General features: G+C 39.1%; 1 protein-coding gene across 5 annotated transcripts in view; it reads left to right on the top strand.

The window, feature by feature from the left end:
• LOC309358960 (uncharacterized protein) overlaps positions 1–20,343 on the top strand; it is a 104,673-nt gene that overhangs the window by 72,590 nt on the left and 11,740 nt on the right. For all 5 annotated transcript variants that reach the window (XR_014163675.1, XR_014163676.1, XR_014163677.1 and 2 more), the window contains one exon: positions 12,018–12,094. Coding sequence is in view for 2 of the 5 variants with exons in the window: in XM_081892302.1 (XP_081748428.1) it covers positions 12,018–12,080 (63 nt within the window). In the remaining 3 variants the exon portion in view is untranslated. The remainder of the gene's footprint in view (positions 1–12,017; positions 12,095–20,343) is intronic.

Genomic DNA, 20,343 nt, shown 5'->3' with positions numbered 1-20,343 from the left:
TTTCCTACATTAATATCTGAACTGTGTTACATTCATTTTCTTAAATTATAAAGTTTAGAGAATTCCAACATAGCCCATATATACTGTTTTGAGATATAAAATTCTACTCTGTTAAAAACAACTGGCATTTAAAGGTAGGTTTTAAAAGATTATTTTGCTCTAAAGTAATCCTATTCAACTTTATTTTATAACCAGGGGTTTGATTACTGTAGCATAAATATTTTTTTCAGTAATTTAATACAGCCCTGAATAGTACTGAAAACAGAAAGACAGTAATTTTAAAAGCAAGTTAGTTGCCATCAGAAAAAAGATGCACTGGTTTTTATTGGCTTTTAGGAAAAAAAACATTCAGGGGGAAAAACATGTAACAAGTACAAACAATGGAGGTGGGGGGGAATCATCATTAAAGCTTTGCAATTCACAGTGCCAGTTTACAAGGCCATGCCTAAGTGGTTAAAACCAAAAATAATAGAAGAAAAAGGGAGAAGTGTGGGGGATTGGATAGAGAGAGGGATGGGGGCCTTGGCAGTGCCCATAGGACATACACATTGCATAATAGCTCTGAAGATCTCAGAATAATTGTGCTCCTTATGCCTTCAGGCAAAAGCAGCCTTTTCATACGCTGCAAGAGAGGAAAGGTTGAGTGATGGGGAGAGCCGTCTGGTTCTTCCAGTGTTGTTAAACCCTTGTTGTTGAGATCAGCAAAACTTGTTCAGATATTTGTAACTTTTAAACAGTTAAAAGAAGCTTAGGAAGATGCAATACTGAACATGAATGAGACCTACGTGTATCAAAGCTTCTTACAATTAATTAATGCATAGCTCCTTTTACTTAGTTCATTTAAAAAAAAAAGTAAATAATGGTTAAACTGCAGTTCTTTTGAATGAACTGCACCTGATGCTACAAACCTGTGCCTACTTTCCTGAGAGGAACCTTAAATGGAATAACAGTGGGCCTTGCTGTGAGAACTTGCATAGGATTGCACTGAAGACCAAATAACTCATCTGTTCTGGTTGTGTAATGACTGGAAGGCCATTGTTTTTGGCAGACGAAGACTGCAGTTCTATACACACTGACCTGAGAGTAAGTCCCAGTGAACTCTGAGTAGTGTTTACTTCTGAGTAAACATGTATAGGATTGCATTGTTCGATTGCAATCCTATACCCACTTTTTATTTAAATGTATTTATTCTTTATATTTGTAGACCACCTTTCCGGACAAAGTTCTCTGAAGGGAGTACTTAACTGAACTTAACAAGATTTATTTTTTTGAACCGACATAAACAGGACTGTAGTGTAAGGCTGCAAGCCCTATGCTTACTTTCCTGCGAATAAGTCCCGATGAATACAATAAAATATGCTAGTATTTTCAAAACAAATTGTCTGTTTGTTTTTTAAAAAACAAGGAAAATTTCCAGCAACAAGCAATAAAAGAACTGTTTTCCTAGGCAACTTTATAGAGTTCTAGTTTACTTCAGCATTTAACTAGGAAGAACGTTCTTTAAAAAAATAAACAAAAGGTTCTAAAGAAAAACCCCCACTGTTGATAGTTCCTTAATATTTTTTTTTAATACATACACCTATATAGGCAACTAAAAACATATTGCAGGACTGGCTCCTATAAAGCATTAATAATCAACTCATATGTTATAAGGTTATATATTTTAAGTTCATATGGCTAATTAAAAGATTCCCCCCCCCCAAAAGGCATGTGCATCTATAGATAGATAGATAGAGTTGCACTTATGTAGGAATATTGTCTCTCCGCCTATGAAAAATCACTTGAAAATTCAGATAACGTTTATATCAATTTCCTTAATTTATATATATGGTAAATGTTAAAACTTACAATTTCTAAAATGTTACACCTAATAATTAAATACCCTTAGTATATTTAATTATATATTGAGGATTGTTTTTTGGGAGGAAATCTTTAAAATTTGGCAGTTATCCAGTATGTAGCTCGAATAGCAGGTGTATCTGCTGCAAATATTCCAAACTGATTCATTGACTTACCTTTTTAAATTGCTAATATGAGAAACAGAATTGAAAATGTGAACAATGAAAATTACCAAAAATACATTTGATTTCAGTGTTGGCATTAGTTAAAGGAATTTTCTGTAAATGCTCTTTTACAAATATTTCAAGGGGTCTTGATTTTTTTTTTTTAATGTAAACTATAGTTGTGGGGCTGCTCATGCCTTTTTAAAAATGTATATAGATTTTTTAAAACAGTAGTCAAGAACACAAATTAATCTTGTTTCTAAGTAAATGTGCTTAATTTCTGGCTGCCTACTAATAAGATTCTCTCGTATAATACATTTGTAAGGTAAATTGAAAGAATTTTCAAACAGTGTAATTTAAACCATGATTGTTTGTTGATCTACATAGAAATCTTGTATTATGCTATATAATATATTAAATCTATTAGGCAATTCTTAACATGACAACCAAACATGCAAACACCCCAAACACCCCAAATCCATTTTTTTGTCTAGTTTCTGAAAATTATATCCTATTTTAAAGTATATATTTATCCAGGATTAGAACACATATACACTGTCACAGATTAATTAGCAAAGAAGAAAAAATAGATTGCTTACAAACATTTTATCATATATCCATGAAATATTAATTTCTACAAATCTATGTTGTAGCATTGATACTCTGTTACTGAAATCTTAATTGTTATTAAATCCATGTGAAAAACAAAACTTTCTGTAGAAGGGACTTTATGACTTATATAACGACATTCTAGCACTTTATATTATCAAACGCTGCCTTGGTGATCACTTAAGCTTACATAAGCTGGAAACATTTGTAAATGTATCTGAAGTACTGTCTCAATATCTGGGCCTTACACTTTACCAATTTAAAAAGAGCAACTTGCATGTTCTGTTATAGCACCATGCTATCATATTGCAAGGAAGCAAAGAATAATATAATAGCCCTTGTGTTATTGTTTCTAGGACAAATTAAAAGCCTTTTTGAATAAGAAAAAAATATTAATAATAAAATAATTCATTAAAATTCACCTTGTGTATAACTCCTTGACAAAATGTCAATATTTACTGGAGTCTATATAAATCAACCCAAGCAATTTTAAGAATTATTTTTCAACAGCAAAGGTTAAAAATGTTTAATATTTCGTTTTGAATGAACTAGGAATGATGTACATACTGTATAAACTTACAGGCAGGGTTGTAGGATATGCTCAGATTGTAATATGATAAGCTCCTGATTACATAAACACGTCTTAAGGGGAAAATTGAGGGGGAAATAAATTTAAGTTACTCCTGCCTCTTAAGGTTTATGAAGCCAATTTCTGTTGTAGTCATGGGCCAGGAATCCAAGAGCTTCTTTGGGCAAGGAACAGGACAGGTCCTCTTTAGATGAAAGATCTTCACACCATATCAGCATTTGCTTTTTATATTTATCTCCATTTCAGGAATGGTTTTCAAAAAATATAAGCCCAAATTTCCCTTAGGCCATAGCTGAGGAACCTGGGACTCTCTAGATGGAGTCCAACTCCCATCAGGCCTAGCCAGCATGGCTCTGGTCAGTGGTTGGCAGTATAATCAGATTAGACCAGATTTAATAGTGATGGCCAAACTTAGCCCTCCAGCTGTTTTGGGACTACAATTCCCATCATCCCTGACCACTGGTCCTGTTAGCTAGGGATGATGGGAGTTGTAGTCGCAAAATAGCTGGCAGGCCAAGTTTGGCCATCACTGGACCAGAAAGTCCTCTAGATGTTGTGGACTTTGGACTCCCATCAGCCCCAGCTGACATGGTCAAAGCTCAAGGATTATGGGAGTTATAACCCACAGCATATGGAGGCACCACATTAGCTATGCAAAAGTGAAATGCATGCACCATTTTATGTGTTTGTACCACCTAAGACGCAATCATCTGTAGCTTTCTGTCTACAGATATGTATAGATAGATGATAGATGATAGATGATAGATAGATAGATAGATGATAGATAGATGATAGATAGATGATAGATAGATAGATAGATAGATAGATAGATAGATAGATAGATAGCTATTTGGGGAGGAGTTCTGCTGAAATAAATTAACCCTGAACAAGCCCATATCATGAATGTCTAATCTATTTCTTTAAGTCTGTCTTTCTAAATATATTCAGTCCTCAAACACAGAAACAAAGTTCCATTTTTTGCTGGTCAATAGGACATGCATCCCAGTCATTTATTTCAAATCACAGTGCCAGGAACAGGCAAATGATAACAAAGTATGGTAGCTTTGAATATTGAGGACCCCATTAGAGCCATATCGCCACCACATGCAGCTCCAAGATAACTCTAGAACATTTCCCAGTATGTACTGGGAGCACACTGTGATGTATTATGTACAGGTGGCTAACCTATGGCCCTCCAAATGTTGCTGGACTACAACTCCCACCTTCCCTGACTATGCTAGCTGGGGCTGATGGAGTCCAACAACATCTGAAGGGCGATATAGATGTATTTGGTTTGCTGCTAAACAACATAATATTTATATATGTGGTAGGCAGGTTCCATCTAACAAGTGAAATTTTGCAATTTGCTTGGGATAGCCTTGTTCCCAGTGTTGCTGAACTCATATCATTATATCATTAAAACCATGAGTTGAGTTTAGATATACTGTGGTTCAGAATTTTTTCAAGTAAAAATCCCCCCTCAAGGCTCTAACAGAAGCCAGTCTGTAATACCCCACTCTCCTCCTCAGACCATTACAGCATAACATTTTCATGGCCTAAAAGCATTTAAGGAACACTGACTAAAGTAAATTCTACCAAAATCAGTTTCATCTTTTTCCAGAACCCTGTGTCACGACAGAGGCATAAGTCGACAGACCTGGCTCACATAGTTATAGTTACACATCACGCATGTCAGGACCTTCAGTGGAGGCTATTGACTTCACTCCACTTTGTAGGTACCAGTGAAGCATTTAAGCAGGGCTGGATTAACTGTTAAGCAAAATAAGCATGTGCTTAGGGCATCAAGGGAAGGGGGTCACCACAGAAATTTTCCATTGCCGAATTTACCATGGACCATATGCTGCAGCTGAACCGGGTTCTACAAAAAGGCACCCACAATAAATAAATAAAAGACATACATAAGTATATATATAGATACAATAATAAAAATAGGAATAAAATAGTAATGATAGAGATTAATGATATACATTAATTTTGGGCATACAACATTAGAATTTAGTAACTGGTAAGCTGCCACTCTGTCCACTGACGCTCAAGTCTTGGTCGTGTTGGCTGTCCCGTATTTTATGGTTTATTATTGTTTATATTTTGAATTAAATATATAGGGGGACACCAAAATCTTTTACGTGCTTAGGGCCTCAAACAGTCATAATCCAGTCCTGCATTAAAAGCTTGTAAATTTACCTTTTTTCTAGTTTATGACAGAACTGTTTATTATTAAAATGTTTGGTTAAGACATTTAAAAACATTACTCAGGGAGTTTCCTAATTTGTTATTAAGAGGGGAATATTTCATTTCCTCAACCAACTGGAAAATTGTGCTATGCTATATTAACATGAAGCAGACTGTTGCTTTATTGTTACGAGTGGTAGGAAACAGAGGTTTAAGAAGGATAAGATTTTACAGGCTAGCTTTTCCTCAAAATGGTGTGCCTGAGTTCATACAGCTTGTGTCAGGTAACTCCCCCCACCCCCAATCTAGTTGTGCTTGTCTTGTTCATGCCACTTGTTTGCCAGCACACAAATAAAAAATAGAGTATATTGGTATATTGGTATAATAGTGGTATATTTTATATTTACTCGTTTAGAAGACTTGTAATAGTACTTTTGGTAATTGTGAGCACTCCAGTCAACATTTTTTACAATACAGTCTTTTGAGTTTGTTTGTTAAAAAAACAAAAAAACCAGCATATCAACTGTCCTATTCATTTTCATTCTACCCTTCCTTTTACCCTTAATAACTTGACCAAACCATCAAAAGGTACACAACGAGAAATCAGAATAGTGAGGAAGGGAACATGAACTATGTACTTGAATTTAAGTGTCAGACAGGTTATCAAAAATATTAATCTTTTAATTGAACCGTTCAAAACTTGGGAAGATCCCCTTTTTGAACATGTCAGAAATATTTTTATAGGCTCAACAGGTAATACCTATATAAGGCTGATTAGGCAGGTTCAAGATGTCAGTGATCTTCATGCATCATGGAATCAATTACAGACTCTATAAAACATGGGAACCCAAGGTGTAGTGAAATTTGTCTTCCAAGGCATCCCTAACTCCCAGATCCACGGGTTGGAGGATATTAGGATGGGACAAAAGTGTCCCTCCAATGGTGGCTGGTATCTATGCCCTGGCAGCCCCCATAAGTCTAGCATTTCAGAGACAGTAGACCACAAAATGGGACATTCCAAAGATGGGGCAGGGATGGAGATAGCTTGGATTTATTGGAACTAACACCCCTTCATTCTGCTGAGAGGGTCCAGGAAGAGGCCCAACAATTATGTCAGCCCGAGATGCCGTAAATAATGCCCCCTTTGAAACCAAAATTTCAAATTTTCAAAACACAAAGAACTACAAGGACAGGAGTAAGAAAAAGAACCCACCCTCTTACCCACTTTGAGAGTGGTGGTTATTCTGTCACCACCAGTTCAGCTGTTAATCGAAATGCCCTCTGCTGCAGTCTAGTCATTTAAAATCTCTTGCTGGAGAGATGAGTTTAAAGCAGTCACTACTAGAGGAGACCCTGGCAAAAGTAGTTCATTAAATGCATACACAAGTAAGTATAAATATTTTTATACTTTCTTTTGGAGGGCTGGGTAGGCTCAGGGAAAGTTAGATAGACTATGGCCTGGTTAAAATGTGTTGTTGTTTAGGATGACATAATCTGTCAATTTCACTTCTCTCAGCAGAGCCGAAACTAGGCTTTATTTCACCCTGGTCAAAGACCCTGTTTGGCAAACACCCCATACACATTTCTGTACACACACAGACACACACACACACACACACAGGCTTCACCCAGGGCAAAAAACCCCAGCTAGCCCCGACCCCCCGCCAGTAGCTATGGCACTGCTCTCATTTTTCCAATATTAAATTCAGTTTTCCATATCTACAGCAACATGTCACTTGTTTTTAAAATCCTGGTGAAAATTCAGCATTTTTGTGCAATACCCCCCCCCCCAAAAAAAATTATATGCAGTTTAGTCTAACTCACACATTTTTGGAAGCAATTTCCTCCTTCTATAATGCATTTTGTGTGTTAATTTCACCAATGTATTCATTTTTATCCACACTTTCCCTTAATATGTGCATTTTTTTCTAAACATTGGTTGGTGAACTACATAGCAAAATTTAGATAAATACAAATTTTGAAGGACAGCTGTGTTTTGGTTTGCAAATGAGACCTGAATCAAAGTTATCCATCATTCCTAGATGCCATGTAATGCAATGCTAAGCGTGTTTATTCAGAAGTATGCCACACAAAGTTTAATGATATTTAATCCCTGCTAAATGTGCTGCCTTAAACATTTACTGGTATATAGGTGCTTGCTTCACTGTTTCAAGGACCATAAGTGCTACCATGTACCTTCTCTGCCCTCCCATTATAGAATTCATTCATGGCTGAGTCCGAACCTTTCTGCTTTAGACATTGTTTTGTATTTGTAACTGATCATTCCTATAAAAAGAGCCCAAATCCACAGTTTAGCCTCACAACCATCCATGACGTAGACTAGGATGAAAGGTAGTATCATGTCCAATATCATCCAGTAGGTTTGGCAAACTGGCCTGTGATTTCCTACCTCCAAGCCTAACACTCTAGCCCAGCCCTCCCCAACCTGATGCTGTCATAGATGTTTTGGACTACAGTTCCCATCAGCCCATGCCAGAATAGTCAGGGAAGGCTGCTCTAGGCTCTCGTAGGTCTCACAGAAGATTCTTCTATATGGACAGGTATTTTATAGCAAGGGATAGGATACAATATTTCTGGAAAATTTGATAGTTGATTTTTAGTTTCTTTCCTGCTTCTCTTAATGTGGCTGCAAATTGTCCAGAGTTCCTCAAATAAAAAGTAAAAATAAATAATCCACAACTGTTACTGCTGTGTAACAGCAATTTATTACCAAGGAGAGTGGTTCCAACTTTCCTGGGACTCTGCACCATATAGCAAATTTCCCATTATTCTCCTACCTCTTGTGTGTTTTATTTCTGACCCCTGATTAGACAAATTACAGTCTGGATTGTTGTCACTGTAAAGGTGCAGCAGATGTTGGGTCCAAGGCATTTTTTAAAAAATTGGTGTTTATTACTGTTAAATCTTTCCAAAGCAAGAAGTAAGGAAACTGATTTTGTCTTTAATTCTGATACTTACCTTCTGTACTTGGGTGTTTGACTTGGGCCTATTCTTTTACATTTTGTGAGGGACTTACTTAGAATTACTTAGAATTAGAGTACCATAGAGTAAGATATTTGACGAGAAAATGAAGTAACCTGCACACAAAATGAAAAGGCTAGACTTCTCTTTTGCTCCCATTCTGCATCAAAAACCCTTCTCCATACACCAGTCAGCATTACTATCCCACACAGTTCTAGAGAGGAACACGAAAGCAATAACTATTTCCCAGAGGTTATTCAGAAAATAAATTATGAGAATATATAGGATAGCCCCTATACCTGACAGCTCGACAGAGGAGGAGCAACAGGAAGGAACTGGGTGGATGAGTTGGTAGCTCTCTGTTTGCAGGAATCTTGAGTGGTGTTCAGTGTTAGGGGTCCATACCATACATTGAAAGCCCATGGCATCCCAAAAGAATCCAGGGAACGGGGTTAGACCCCTCACCAAGTTATAATTCCCAGCACCCTTAGCAAACTACAGTTCTAATGTTTCTTTGAGGGAAGCCGTGAGTTTTAAATGTGTGTTAAATGTGCTTTAAATGTATGGCATAGTTCAGTTTTTATGACACAAAATTATGCAGGCAGGCAGACAATATATTTTTTTAACTACCTAATTGGCCTGTTCAGAACAAGTAGGTTCTGAAGTAGGAACAAGAAGAAGAATTTGGATTTTCTTCTTCTTCATTCAGTTCCCATGTGGGACACTAACCTGTAAATAGACAAATATAGGGTGGTAACCAAGATTAGTCATACTCAAGAGTAGACTCACTGAAATAAATGAAGTCGACAGATTTCGGTGGGTCTAGAGTATTACCAGCTTGGATACACTCAAAATGGCAAAGGGAGAAGGCAGGGGCTAGGGAAATAGCTGCGTCAGCCTGAAGCTGGCACAGCAATTGAGCCCAGATATGACATCAGTGAGTCTGGTTCAGGATCCAGTAGATTTGAGGCTGGCTCAGCTCCTCTTTGAAATACCCTGTTTGGAGACTTTTCACAGGCTGCTTTTGCCAGAGATCCCACTGGCAGCACTCACTCACACATGTTCAGTTTGGGCTGAATGGGGAGCTCCACACCAGAGAAGTGATGATGGCAGAAGCCAAGCACCAACACCCTAGCCCAGCACAAGGGGGGGGGGAGGGTTGGACTGCAATGTTAGTTAAGGAATTGTTTTGGCAATGAGTGTTTACCAGAGCCTCAAACCATGTGCTTTAAACAGCTATGCTTCCTATACGTAGGTCTGGTAAGCATGTAATTTTTACAAAGCATTTTGAGGCCCAGAATGTTTTATGGCCAAGGACACAACAGGAAGAGGGAAAAAGAGGGATACAGAAAAATATCAGTTATCTCTCTCTCTCTTTGATAGCCGAAGCAAGTGATTGCGGTTGCGTGAGAGGCCGTTTACCTAAATTATAGAAAGAGAAATTTGGCTCAAGGTGGTGAAAGATAGTATCAGTTTCCCCTAATTTCACATTGTCTTGGTGAGAGATAGGATAGACAATTAGGAATTAGAAGTTTACAGAAAAATGCAGTTGCATTTATTAATTTTCATAGAATCATAAAAATATTTTATTACAGTCAGAATAGTAAAAGGCTAGGACACTATTTTAAAAGCAATATTCAATTATATAATGGGTAAAGTGGATATATTTAAAGTGATATTTGGTAACTGTCACTGGGTTTTAGTTATGAAACATGCCCTTCAGTTTAGGTGTACATGCAATAGCTTTAGATTTACATGACGTAATTATTCTTTCAATTTCTTTAAGCTCATCTCATCCCCAAAATTATGTTTTCTTAAAAACTGGATTTTTAATGCTCTGATTCTTTTTATGCTATTTTACATATTGTATTTTATTGTTTCATATTTGTGAGCTACCCAGTTAACTATATTAGTGAGCGGCCAATAAAATGCCATTATATACATGTATCAGCATCATTTATATCTTTAGAATAATTTATTTTTAAAGTGTGCACCTGTAAGAGTAGGTGAACACCCTACCCCACCCCACAAAGCCCTAAGAGACTCTGGGCCATTAAGGAACAAGGACAAAAGTGGCAGGAGCAAAAGTGAAACCAATGCAGGTACTCTCACAGACTTAAGATGGGGAAAACAAAATACTTTGCAGGTATTAAAGCAGATTTTCAAAATCCTCTATTTTTTTAAGAAGCCTGAAAAGTGTTAGTAGGAGTCCCAAGCAAAGAGGTTTCTGTAAAACATCAGGCTCTTTGAGCACCATGCTATAATCTTCAAAAGGCATTTTCAGTTATTCTTAGTCTGCTGCTTCTAGGAAATGGCTGTACCCCAAATCTCTGCTGTATACAATAATATAAATCGGGGGGGGGGGAGTGCATTATTGGAGCCTATGCTTGTTTTGTGCCAATAGATAGGTTTTTGTAGACCAACAGGTTGTTACAGAAATTGTGTTGGTTTGTTGTTTTGAATCAAGGGATACATATTGAATAAATTTTCAAGGGTTACAATTTTCCTATTAAACACCCCCCCCCCCGCCGGAGATATTGTACAAAATCTGTGAGCACTACTCATTCAGTTCATTCTGGTTTTTTCTTCATAGGACGAGTTAAGGATACAAAATAAAATTAGGCAGGAAATAGTTTTTATATATAAAATGCTAATAACTAGCCCAAAGTATACACAGCAAAAATAGAAACAAAAAACTGATGGGAAGTGTTTCCTAGTTAGTGTTATGTCCAACTGTTTCCTTCGTTCTCACTACCTTTGAGATCACCTTCGAAATCAGGGAGGAGCATGTGAATTGCAACAGTTGGACGGAGCTGAAGCTCCATTGGAAGGGCTGGTGTTAGGCAACATTTATACCAACATTAATTCTGGAAGATTAAAGTCCGAAAAAGGTGATTTCAAGTAACTGGTTTAGCTTACATCCTAAGTTTTCCATTTGAAAACTAAAAAGGATGCCACTTATTCTCTATAAAATGAAAGCCTTTAAAGGGTCTTATTCTGGATACAGTGCACATTCATTGCCTTAATAACGGATGTGTTTGAGATGGTGAATGGGGAAAAAAATTAAACATGAACAAACCATGAAAATAGTGGATCTGCAGATATTTTATTTGTGAAATACCTTGCGGACAAAAGAGGGGTACAAGAAAAAATGCGAACACCTTGCAGGAACAAATTATGCACTATATATATAAGCATTCAAGCAGTATTATTGTATAACATATACAGTATTATAAACCAAGGGAAAAATAAGAGTAAAACTGTTTTATTTTGAAATGAATGCTTATAATAGGATATAGGAGAGGCAATAAGGAGCAGTATCTTCCAATTTCCTCTTCCCTCAAAACAAACTACTACTTACAACTCATATTATTTTTATTTTCTAGACACAAAGATTATATAGGATTTCAATTTTTCTATTTTTCAAAAAAGGAGGAAAGTGCAGTGTATATAGTTTAAACAACCCCCCCACAGGTTATAGTGATGAAGAACATAGGCCCCACATTTCAAAAAATATATATTTCAGGTATAGTAATACAAACTTTTGTAGTTCAAGGGTCCTGACTGTTTTTAAAAATACAAAAAGTAGTTTTTGTAATTGCAACTGATTGTCTGATAGATTTATTTTTCTCTCTCTTTAGTTTTACAGAGACTGTTGGGAAATCCTTGTTTCAGTAAATGCCAGTGATGGATTAAAGAAATGAGCCCCCTTTTACTGGTAAGGCATTGGTTTATTACCTAATTTTTTTGATGGGATAAGAAAATAGTTACACCATAGTTCCATAATATATTATTTGGCCTTTAGACTAATAAACCATGTAAACCCTGACTGTTATTTTTGTGTATGGTATTGTATACAGAAAAAAACGAGTTAAGGTTGTTCTAGCATCTAGCAAAGTGTGAAAGGATGGTTAAGCAGACATTGAGTTACCCCATGAAAAGCCTAAGAATAACGTAACATTCAGTATGTAATGCTTAGTAAGTATGTGAGCCAGATCCATATGAGAAAATGCAAAAACACAATTCCAGGTGAAAGGTGGTTTTATTTTGGTTATGCAAGAATTAAATTCTAAAAACAGTATTTCTCAACCAGAGTGATTTGGTAAACATTTTAAAAATAAAGCAGTCAGTCTTGATAAGCAGGACTGTCCCACAAGATACATTTGCCATACAACCCCTGCTGATATGGTAGTCGTAGAAGGCCTTTTCTGCAAATGTCATTCTTTTCTTTGGACATGTGCTTGGAAAGCTCCCAGTGGACTGAGCCCCAAAGTACGATTTTTTAAAAAGGCTAGTTAATTAAAAATAGGCTGTTGTGTAATAAAATTTTGGGTTTACTCGCTTTGGTTGCAATGGTGTTTCTTAAGACCAAATTGTCAATTTAAAAAAGTTATGTGATTTAGAGGACATAAAGAGCTGTGTGTGGAGGTGGCAGGGTGGAGTGAGGGGGACGGCATTGGGGATATTATTTTTCTGACCTAATCTGTACCTTAGATAATTTCATGTAATAGCAAACATTGTGGGATAAGGCCTGTTAAAAGTGTAAGGTATGCTGTTGTAAAACACACACCTGCTCCAAATCAGTTGTCTATTTCACTTCAATTACTCATTATTAAATTCTGGTTACTAAAATTTGATGTTCATGGTAATGTTTAAAAACAACAACAAAGGTTTAGGACAGTAAAAGCTCCATGCTATTGTGAAATCTTTTAAAGGCAAAAGCAAAGCCTTCTTACCTTTTGGTAAAATAATTGCACACTGACTGAAAGCTGCAGAAAAGTGATTCTGTCTGCAGTTCCCTATGATAAAAAAAAATTACCTATAAAAAAAAGTAATGAAGGTTTACAGTTTGTGTGTGTGTGTGTTGCCTTTGTGAGGAGACAGAGAAATAGTTCTGCTTGAAGCAAGAAAGACATATACCATTCTGAAATGGTATGGTTGGATCCTGTCAAAATATTACTACTTCTTAATTTCAGATTTAATCTATTGCCAGAAAAATTGTCAATATTTTAAAGCACCTGAGGCATATTTTTCCTCAAGTGCTTTTGTTAATATCTAGAAATGTATGCAATAAGTCAACATTCCATTACTCATGCAACTTTTATTATTAAATAAAGCTTTCTGTACCAGGGTTAAAATTACTTAATAATGTTACTCTGAAATTCTTCATTGACTTGAAATAGATAAATAAAATTAATAAGACAAAAATGTAAAAATTAATTGAAATCCTAAAAACAAGGCCTTTTTAATAGGCCAGCTTTATAAACTTTAATTCAAATAGTGCAAACTACATAAACTGTCCATCTTTTCTTTGAGACATAGAAATATATACAGCTGAGCAGTTCTATAGTTAAATATGGGTTATTAGGGGAGGCCTGTTATATTTCACGTTTCTTTTCACACAGTCTTTGTCCCATGTTGTCCGTTGTGGCTTTAATCTATGTATTAAAATGCTTGTAAAATGATTGTGGCTTGTTTGTAAATGAAAAAGGTAGAGCTCTGCACGCCTGACTGTTGAAGGATTTGGTTTTTCAATGGAAATGTTGATGGACAATTATGTAGTGCTGGCTGTTAAAGAGCTGAGATTCCTGTAGAATTTTGGGGGGTGAAAAACTAGCAAAAGTCAATGCACCAAGAAATAAATTGTAAATAAGTGTATGGGTATTATTTGAAATTACTTTGGCTTGTATTGGCTTGGGAGATATACAACGTGTGTCTGTAGAGTCACAAAGGGAAGTTTTTTCTGTCGTTGTTTTAGCCAGGTATCACTTTGAAAACCGCTTTGATGTTCAAAATATTTTGTTGGGAATTAAACTTTGTAAAAATGTGTGGGAGTACGTTATAGGTCAGCTTATTTGAAAGAAGCATGACCATTTTCTGCTGTTTCCATGGTCTAAAATAAATTATAAAGGAGGGGGGATTACAGCGACAACATGACTGTAAGTGACCATATTTTGTCTGTTTTTTTATTATGTGTAACAGATTTCTGAGAGATTTGGATTTCTTTTAGGAGTTGTAGCACCAGCTAGGTTTCTGTGTTGTCTGGGAAGCAGATGGTCTCTAGAATTCCTAGCCATGTAACAATTAACATGGCAGTACAAATTAGAATAATTAGACTGATTTTTCTTTGGCAATTATTTTTGAGGGCAGTTATTTCTAATGCAATTAATAATAAATAGTAAGAAGTGTGTACACACAATACCCATTTCAGTTAAGTCTAGGAAGGCTTGCCATGAGGCTTTGTTTTCCTCTTTCAAATTAGATACTGTTTAATCTGTTTTAAATTGTGGTTGGTTTTGTTTATAGATGTAGTTTGTTGGCTCTTGAAAGACTGAAGGAACTGAAAAGCAGGAGCGTAGTATAGTAATACTGATATATACCTGAATGCATATTTGTAAGGAGAAAAGTAGAATAGCAAGGGTTTTCTAAATCTGCTTTATTTTTCTTATCTGTTTATCTATCTGTATGTCTATATGTATTCTGAGATCTTGGGAAGAGACCTGGGAATTTTAAGAACAAATAGTGCATTCATTTAAAAAAAAATTAAGAGGTACTCAGAATAAATTCCACCTGCTGTCTAAGGTACAAAGCAAAAATATTGATTATTATTGATACAAAGAAACTGTAGTCTCTAGAAGCGTGCAGGAAAACGAAGACCAGTAGACTTTAAACCGAAAACGTTTATAGTAAACACCTGAGGATGACTGCAGATGCAGATTTGTTACTGTTCTGGAGAATTTTAAAAGAATATTCTTATGCTAAAAAAAATATTCCAGGCTTCCCTTTAGAAGCTCTCCGCGTGTGGTCTCCCCTTTTCACTTTCTCTTGACACTCTGAGTGTTTTTAACGCGTCGCGTGTGTTGCCTATTTTTTGTGAACAGGGATGTGAGGGGAAAGTCGAGGAAACAAGAGTCGAGCCCGATGACACAAAGTTGTTGCCTCTGGGCAACCAAGGGGTTAACTCTGGAGTTGCTGGGCATGTGCAGTGTGGGAATTGTAGGCAGCAAGGATGCTGGGAAATGTCGTAAAACCCGCTCCGGCTTCTTCCTGTAATGGCCGATTTCAGGGATGCTGCAGAGGGATTTTTCATCTCCGGCAAAAGCTCGATTTTCACCGATCCGAATGCAAATGCGGAGCTCGCCCAAATTATGGGTGTCTCGGGATATGCAGCGGCTGATTAAGTGCCCAAGAATGTCCGAAGGCGGAGAAGATTGCTTGCTTTAGGGGCCTCTTGATCGTTGTCTCCAGTATTGATGAAAATGTCGTGATTCCGGTCGCTTCGTTGGCTGCGTGTCACAGCGCCGTTTCAGTTTCTGCTGACTGAGGCTCTCTCTGTGTGTTTGTGCTTCTCCTCGGGGGATGGGGTGGGGGAGGAATTCTGCATTGCTGCAACAGGTTTTGCTTGAAATAAACAGGTTGTTAAATCTGACTTGCTAGGATTCGGGCGCATTAGCTAAACAGCTTGCTGCTGGGAGGGTGGAATTCCACCTTGTGTTATTCCACGTCTTTTGCCTATGTGATTTCATGTTTGCGCTTTGCTTTAGTACATGACACCTTTTTTGTGCCGGTAGAGAGATACCAGGCAATGGCTGATTTTCTGACATTGCTGCTTAAAACCTTCCTATACAATCACAATGATTTAATAAGCAATTGCGCAGCAAAAAACTCTGTGTGTGTGTGTTACATTTAAATTCAGTTAGGAATTTTCTTATGGCACATAAACTGTTCAGATATTATATCTAAGGCAGAAGGAAGCTTACTTGAGATGAAAGAATGTGGTAAAAGCTAAGTCACCCTTTTAGAATATTATGTGATTTTGGTTAGAATAGGTAATGACATGGCATAAAAGAAGACAAGGCTTAACAGAATCATTCTGTGGAAGCCAGTTTAGCAATGTCCAAACAGTAATTTCTTTGATTTAAATTTTTTACTGTTCATTATAGGCAGTTGTATAGGCAAATTTGTGCATGAATTGCATTAAACTTTATCAAAAAGGGTTAAGTGTATGTTAACATTTGGGAATTGGTAAAAGCAGAAAATAAATTGAAATGTCAAAATCATTATTTTTCTGACCACTCCTGTTTAATAATAATAATTTTATTATGTATACCCTGTCCATCTGGTTTGATAACAGTTTTGTGCAAACCTCTATAAATATGGGGTATGGTCTGAAGGCGCATGAGGTACCACCTTGCTGAATCTGTGCATGTCTGGATTTGATCAGTGTCTGGATGGGTGAGAGCCTGGACACATGTATGTTGCCTTGTGTTCCATGATTAAAGGCAGGCAGGATACCATAGAATTGTAGAGTTGGAAGGGACCCCTAGGGTTATTCAGTCCAACCCCTTGCAATGTAGGAATCTCAACTAAAGCGTCCATGACAGATGGCCATGTAACCACTGCTTTTAACCTCCCAAGAAAGGAAAGTCTATCTACCACCTTCCGAGAGAGTCCATTGGTTAGGGTCCTAGCCATGATTTGGGTGCTAACCTCTGGAGCAGGAGAAAATAAGCTTACTACATATTCCATGTGATACCCTTTTAGATATTGGAAGATGGCTATCATACCTCTCAGTTTCCTCTTATCCAGGCTTACCCAGCAACCTCAATCATTCCTCATAAGGCTTGGTTTCCAGACCCTTGATCATCTTGGTTGCCCTCTGTACATGCTCCAGCTTGTCAATATACTTCTTAAATTGTGGCTCCAGAACTGGACACAGTACTCTAAGTATGGTCTCACAAGCCAGAATAGAGCAGTACTGTACTATTACTTCCTTTGATTTGGGACACTCTGCTTCTGTTGATGCAGCCTAGAATACTATGAGCTTTTCTGTTGATGCACCACATTGCTGACTCATGTTAAGCTTGTGGTCTACTAAGACCTCTAGATCTGTTTCACATGTACTACTGGCAAGCCCGGTGTCCTCCATCTTACGTTTTTGCACCTGGTTATTCCTGCCTAAAGTATGGAACCTTACATTTGTTCCTACTGAGATTCATTTTGTTTTGCCCCAGTTCTTCAATTTGTTAAGGTCATTTTGAATTCTGAGTCTGTCTTCTGCATCATAGTTACAAGAGACAAGCCTCTTGCTCCAGTTCCATTTCCTGCCTTCACCGCTGGTAGGAGGTCTCTTACCTGCTCTAGGCCCGGTAAAAGAAAAAGATGGGAATGCCATCTTGGAAGGGATTTTTCTTTCCTTTGTTCTTTCTTTATCTTCATTTCTTGGATCCACTCTTTCAGCTCCCTTCTGTTATCCATACCAGGTTTTTCTTCTCTTGGATCTACCATACTTTTGACTAGGCCTCCCTTTGGGCCTACAGTCTTTGGAGGCCTCTGGACTTGGGAAGGAAGGCTAGGAAAAGACTGAAACCCAGCAGAAGGGGTTTTCCTTCTCAGGAGGAGACTTTCTTTTCTGTGAGATGGAGCTTTCTCCAGATTCATCAGCAGGATCTGTGGGAACCCAAGCTGCCTGCGCAAAGGGGCCTGGAATTCCCTTGAATTTAACAGCAGCCCAGGCTGAGGAAGTTTTGGGCGACCTGCAAAGGCCTGATCCATCAGCTCCAGCAATTCTGGAGGTTCTGGTAAGAAGGGGAGTTGGGCCACCAGTTACCCCTGAGTGGATTGCCTGGCTAGGAGAGGCTTTGGGCCTACCTGCGGCTTCCACGCTCCACCCCCACCCCCACCCCCACTTGCCACAGACCCATCAGGGTCCCTTCAGCCAAGGGCAGCACTGGGGGGTGGGCCTCAGGAAAGCACCCATGGTTCAAGCAGGGCTGGGAACTGGCAGGGTGCCAGGAGGAGGATTGCTGATCCCTCCCCTTCCCCCTCAGAATACTACTCTTCTTGGAGCAGCCCCTTGTCCCCTCAAAGGGGCCCCAGCACAAGTGATGCTGGGTGCTGAGCAGGGAGAAAGGGGCCTTGGCAGAAGGACCTACAGGAGAACTGAACCTTCCCTTTCCCCATGGGCAGCCAGTTCAGAATCCTCTGAATCAGAAGCCTCATGCCCTCAAGCCTTCATCATCCAGGCTTACATGCACCTCTTCAGACAGGGAGGAGGGTGAGCTTTCCCCAGATGAGGAGGAGGGGGAGCATCCCCCCCCAACTCTTTATGAGCCCAGACATCAAGCAGCTCTTGGGAAAGGCTGTGAAGGCAGTCATTCTCCATGAGGAAGCCCAGCAAGCCAAGAAGCGACCCCAGGCAGCCAGCAATGCCTCCAAGACCTCCCCCAAGCGCAAGGCCCCCAAGAGGGCTTTCCCCTTTCCAGTAGAGTTTGAGAGCATCTTGCAGGAATGGCAGGCACCTGAGGCCTCCAAGGCAACAAACTCATAAAACGGCTACAGTGGTACCTTGGGTTAAGTACTTAATTTGTTCCGGAGTTCCGTTCTTAACCTGAAACTGTTCTTAACCTGAAGCACCACTTTAGCTCATGGGGCCTTCTGCTGCCGCCGCACCGCCAGAGCACGATTTCTGTTCATCCTGAAGCAGAGTTCTTAACCTGAAGCACTATTTCTGGGTTAGCGGAATCTGTAACCTGAAGTGTATGTAACCTGAAGCGTATGTAACCTGAGGTACCACTGGATATCCATTTGATAAGCATAGAGTGGGATTTCTGAGATGCCCCCCATATGTTCCCTTACTCATGGATCCAGGATGGCAGGATTACCCCAGGAACCCTGAGTACAAAAGGGCAGAGGTTCTGTTATACAGGTGACACTAGCCATTAAGGTCTCAGCTGCAGCTTCCTTCATGGCCAGGGCGGTCTGCATCTGGGCTCAGGCCTTTCAGAGGTCCCACCAGGGTTTGTCCATGTCCAGCTGGATGCCTTGCAATTTGCAGCAAGGGCCGTGGCAGCAGTCGTGTCAGTGCACAGGAAGGGAAATTATTCTTCCTTTCGTTCCAACGGGCTTATTCAGCGCTAGAGATTTCAAGAGCTACAAACCCTCCTGGGGAGGGCAGGGTTTCCCAAATAGATCCTCATGTAGCCAGAGCTCCCTCAAGCAGCCTCAAGGCAGCAATTACAGGGGAGGCAAGAGGCGGCGGCAGCGGGAAGCCTTGATCACAGAACAGTGGGTGCTCAGCATTATCCAGGAGAGTTACAAGATAGAGTTTGACCAGTCCCGTTCCCCCCCCCCCCGCCAAATTTATTTCCTCCCCATGCTCCAAAAAACCACAGAAACACCTCCCTATGCTTCAAGCAATCCAGCATCTGCTGGAGATCAGAGCGATAGAGCCTGTGCCAAAACCACAGCGGGGATCTGGCTGCTACTCTAGTCTCTTTATGGTCCCAAAGCAATCAGGAAAATGAAGGGTCATTCTAGATCTCAAGAGGGTCTATCAGTACCTGCCCTGAAATAAATTCAGAAAGGAAACCTTGAAGACCATTCTAAAGGGTCTCAGGCCTGGAGACTTCATAGCTTCCCTAGACCTGATGGATGCTTACCTCCACAGCCTAGTTTACCCAGGACATAACCAGTTTCTGCATTTTGCATTCCAGAAAAATCATTATCAGTACACCTGTTTGGCTTTTGGCTTGGCCCAAAATCCGAGAATGTTTTCAAAGGTGTTGATAACTCTGGTGGTCCATCTACAGAAGAAGGCCATTCATCTTTTTCCATACTTGGGCGATATTCTGATCAGGTCAGACTCACTCCATCAAGCCAGGAGCGATGTAGCAGAGACCCTAGACTGCCCGCAGCAGCACAGATTCTTAGTGAACATGGAGAAAAGCAAGCTGTTTCCAGTGCAGTTCATGTTGCCCTAGGAAGCTTGAAAGACACCAAGCAGGGCTTGGTGAGCCTCTGCTCAGAGCGTGTGGACAAGATTTGGACCTCGGTCCGACAGGTCCTGGGGGCAAAGAGGGCAGACACCTTCCAGCTGGCCAAACTGCAGGGACACATGATCGCCTCCATGACCTGTGTGGCATGGGCGTGATTTCATGCCAGACCCCTGCAGTGGGCTCTCCATCC

Source organism: Podarcis melisellensis (assembly GCF_964234715.1).
Source record: "Podarcis melisellensis genome assembly, chromosome: 1".
In the NCBI taxonomy this organism is placed as follows: domain Eukaryota; kingdom Metazoa; phylum Chordata; class Lepidosauria; order Squamata; family Lacertidae; genus Podarcis; species Podarcis melisellensis.
The sequence above is the reverse complement of the archived record's forward strand: the minus strand, read 5'-3'. Positions and strand labels throughout refer to the sequence as shown.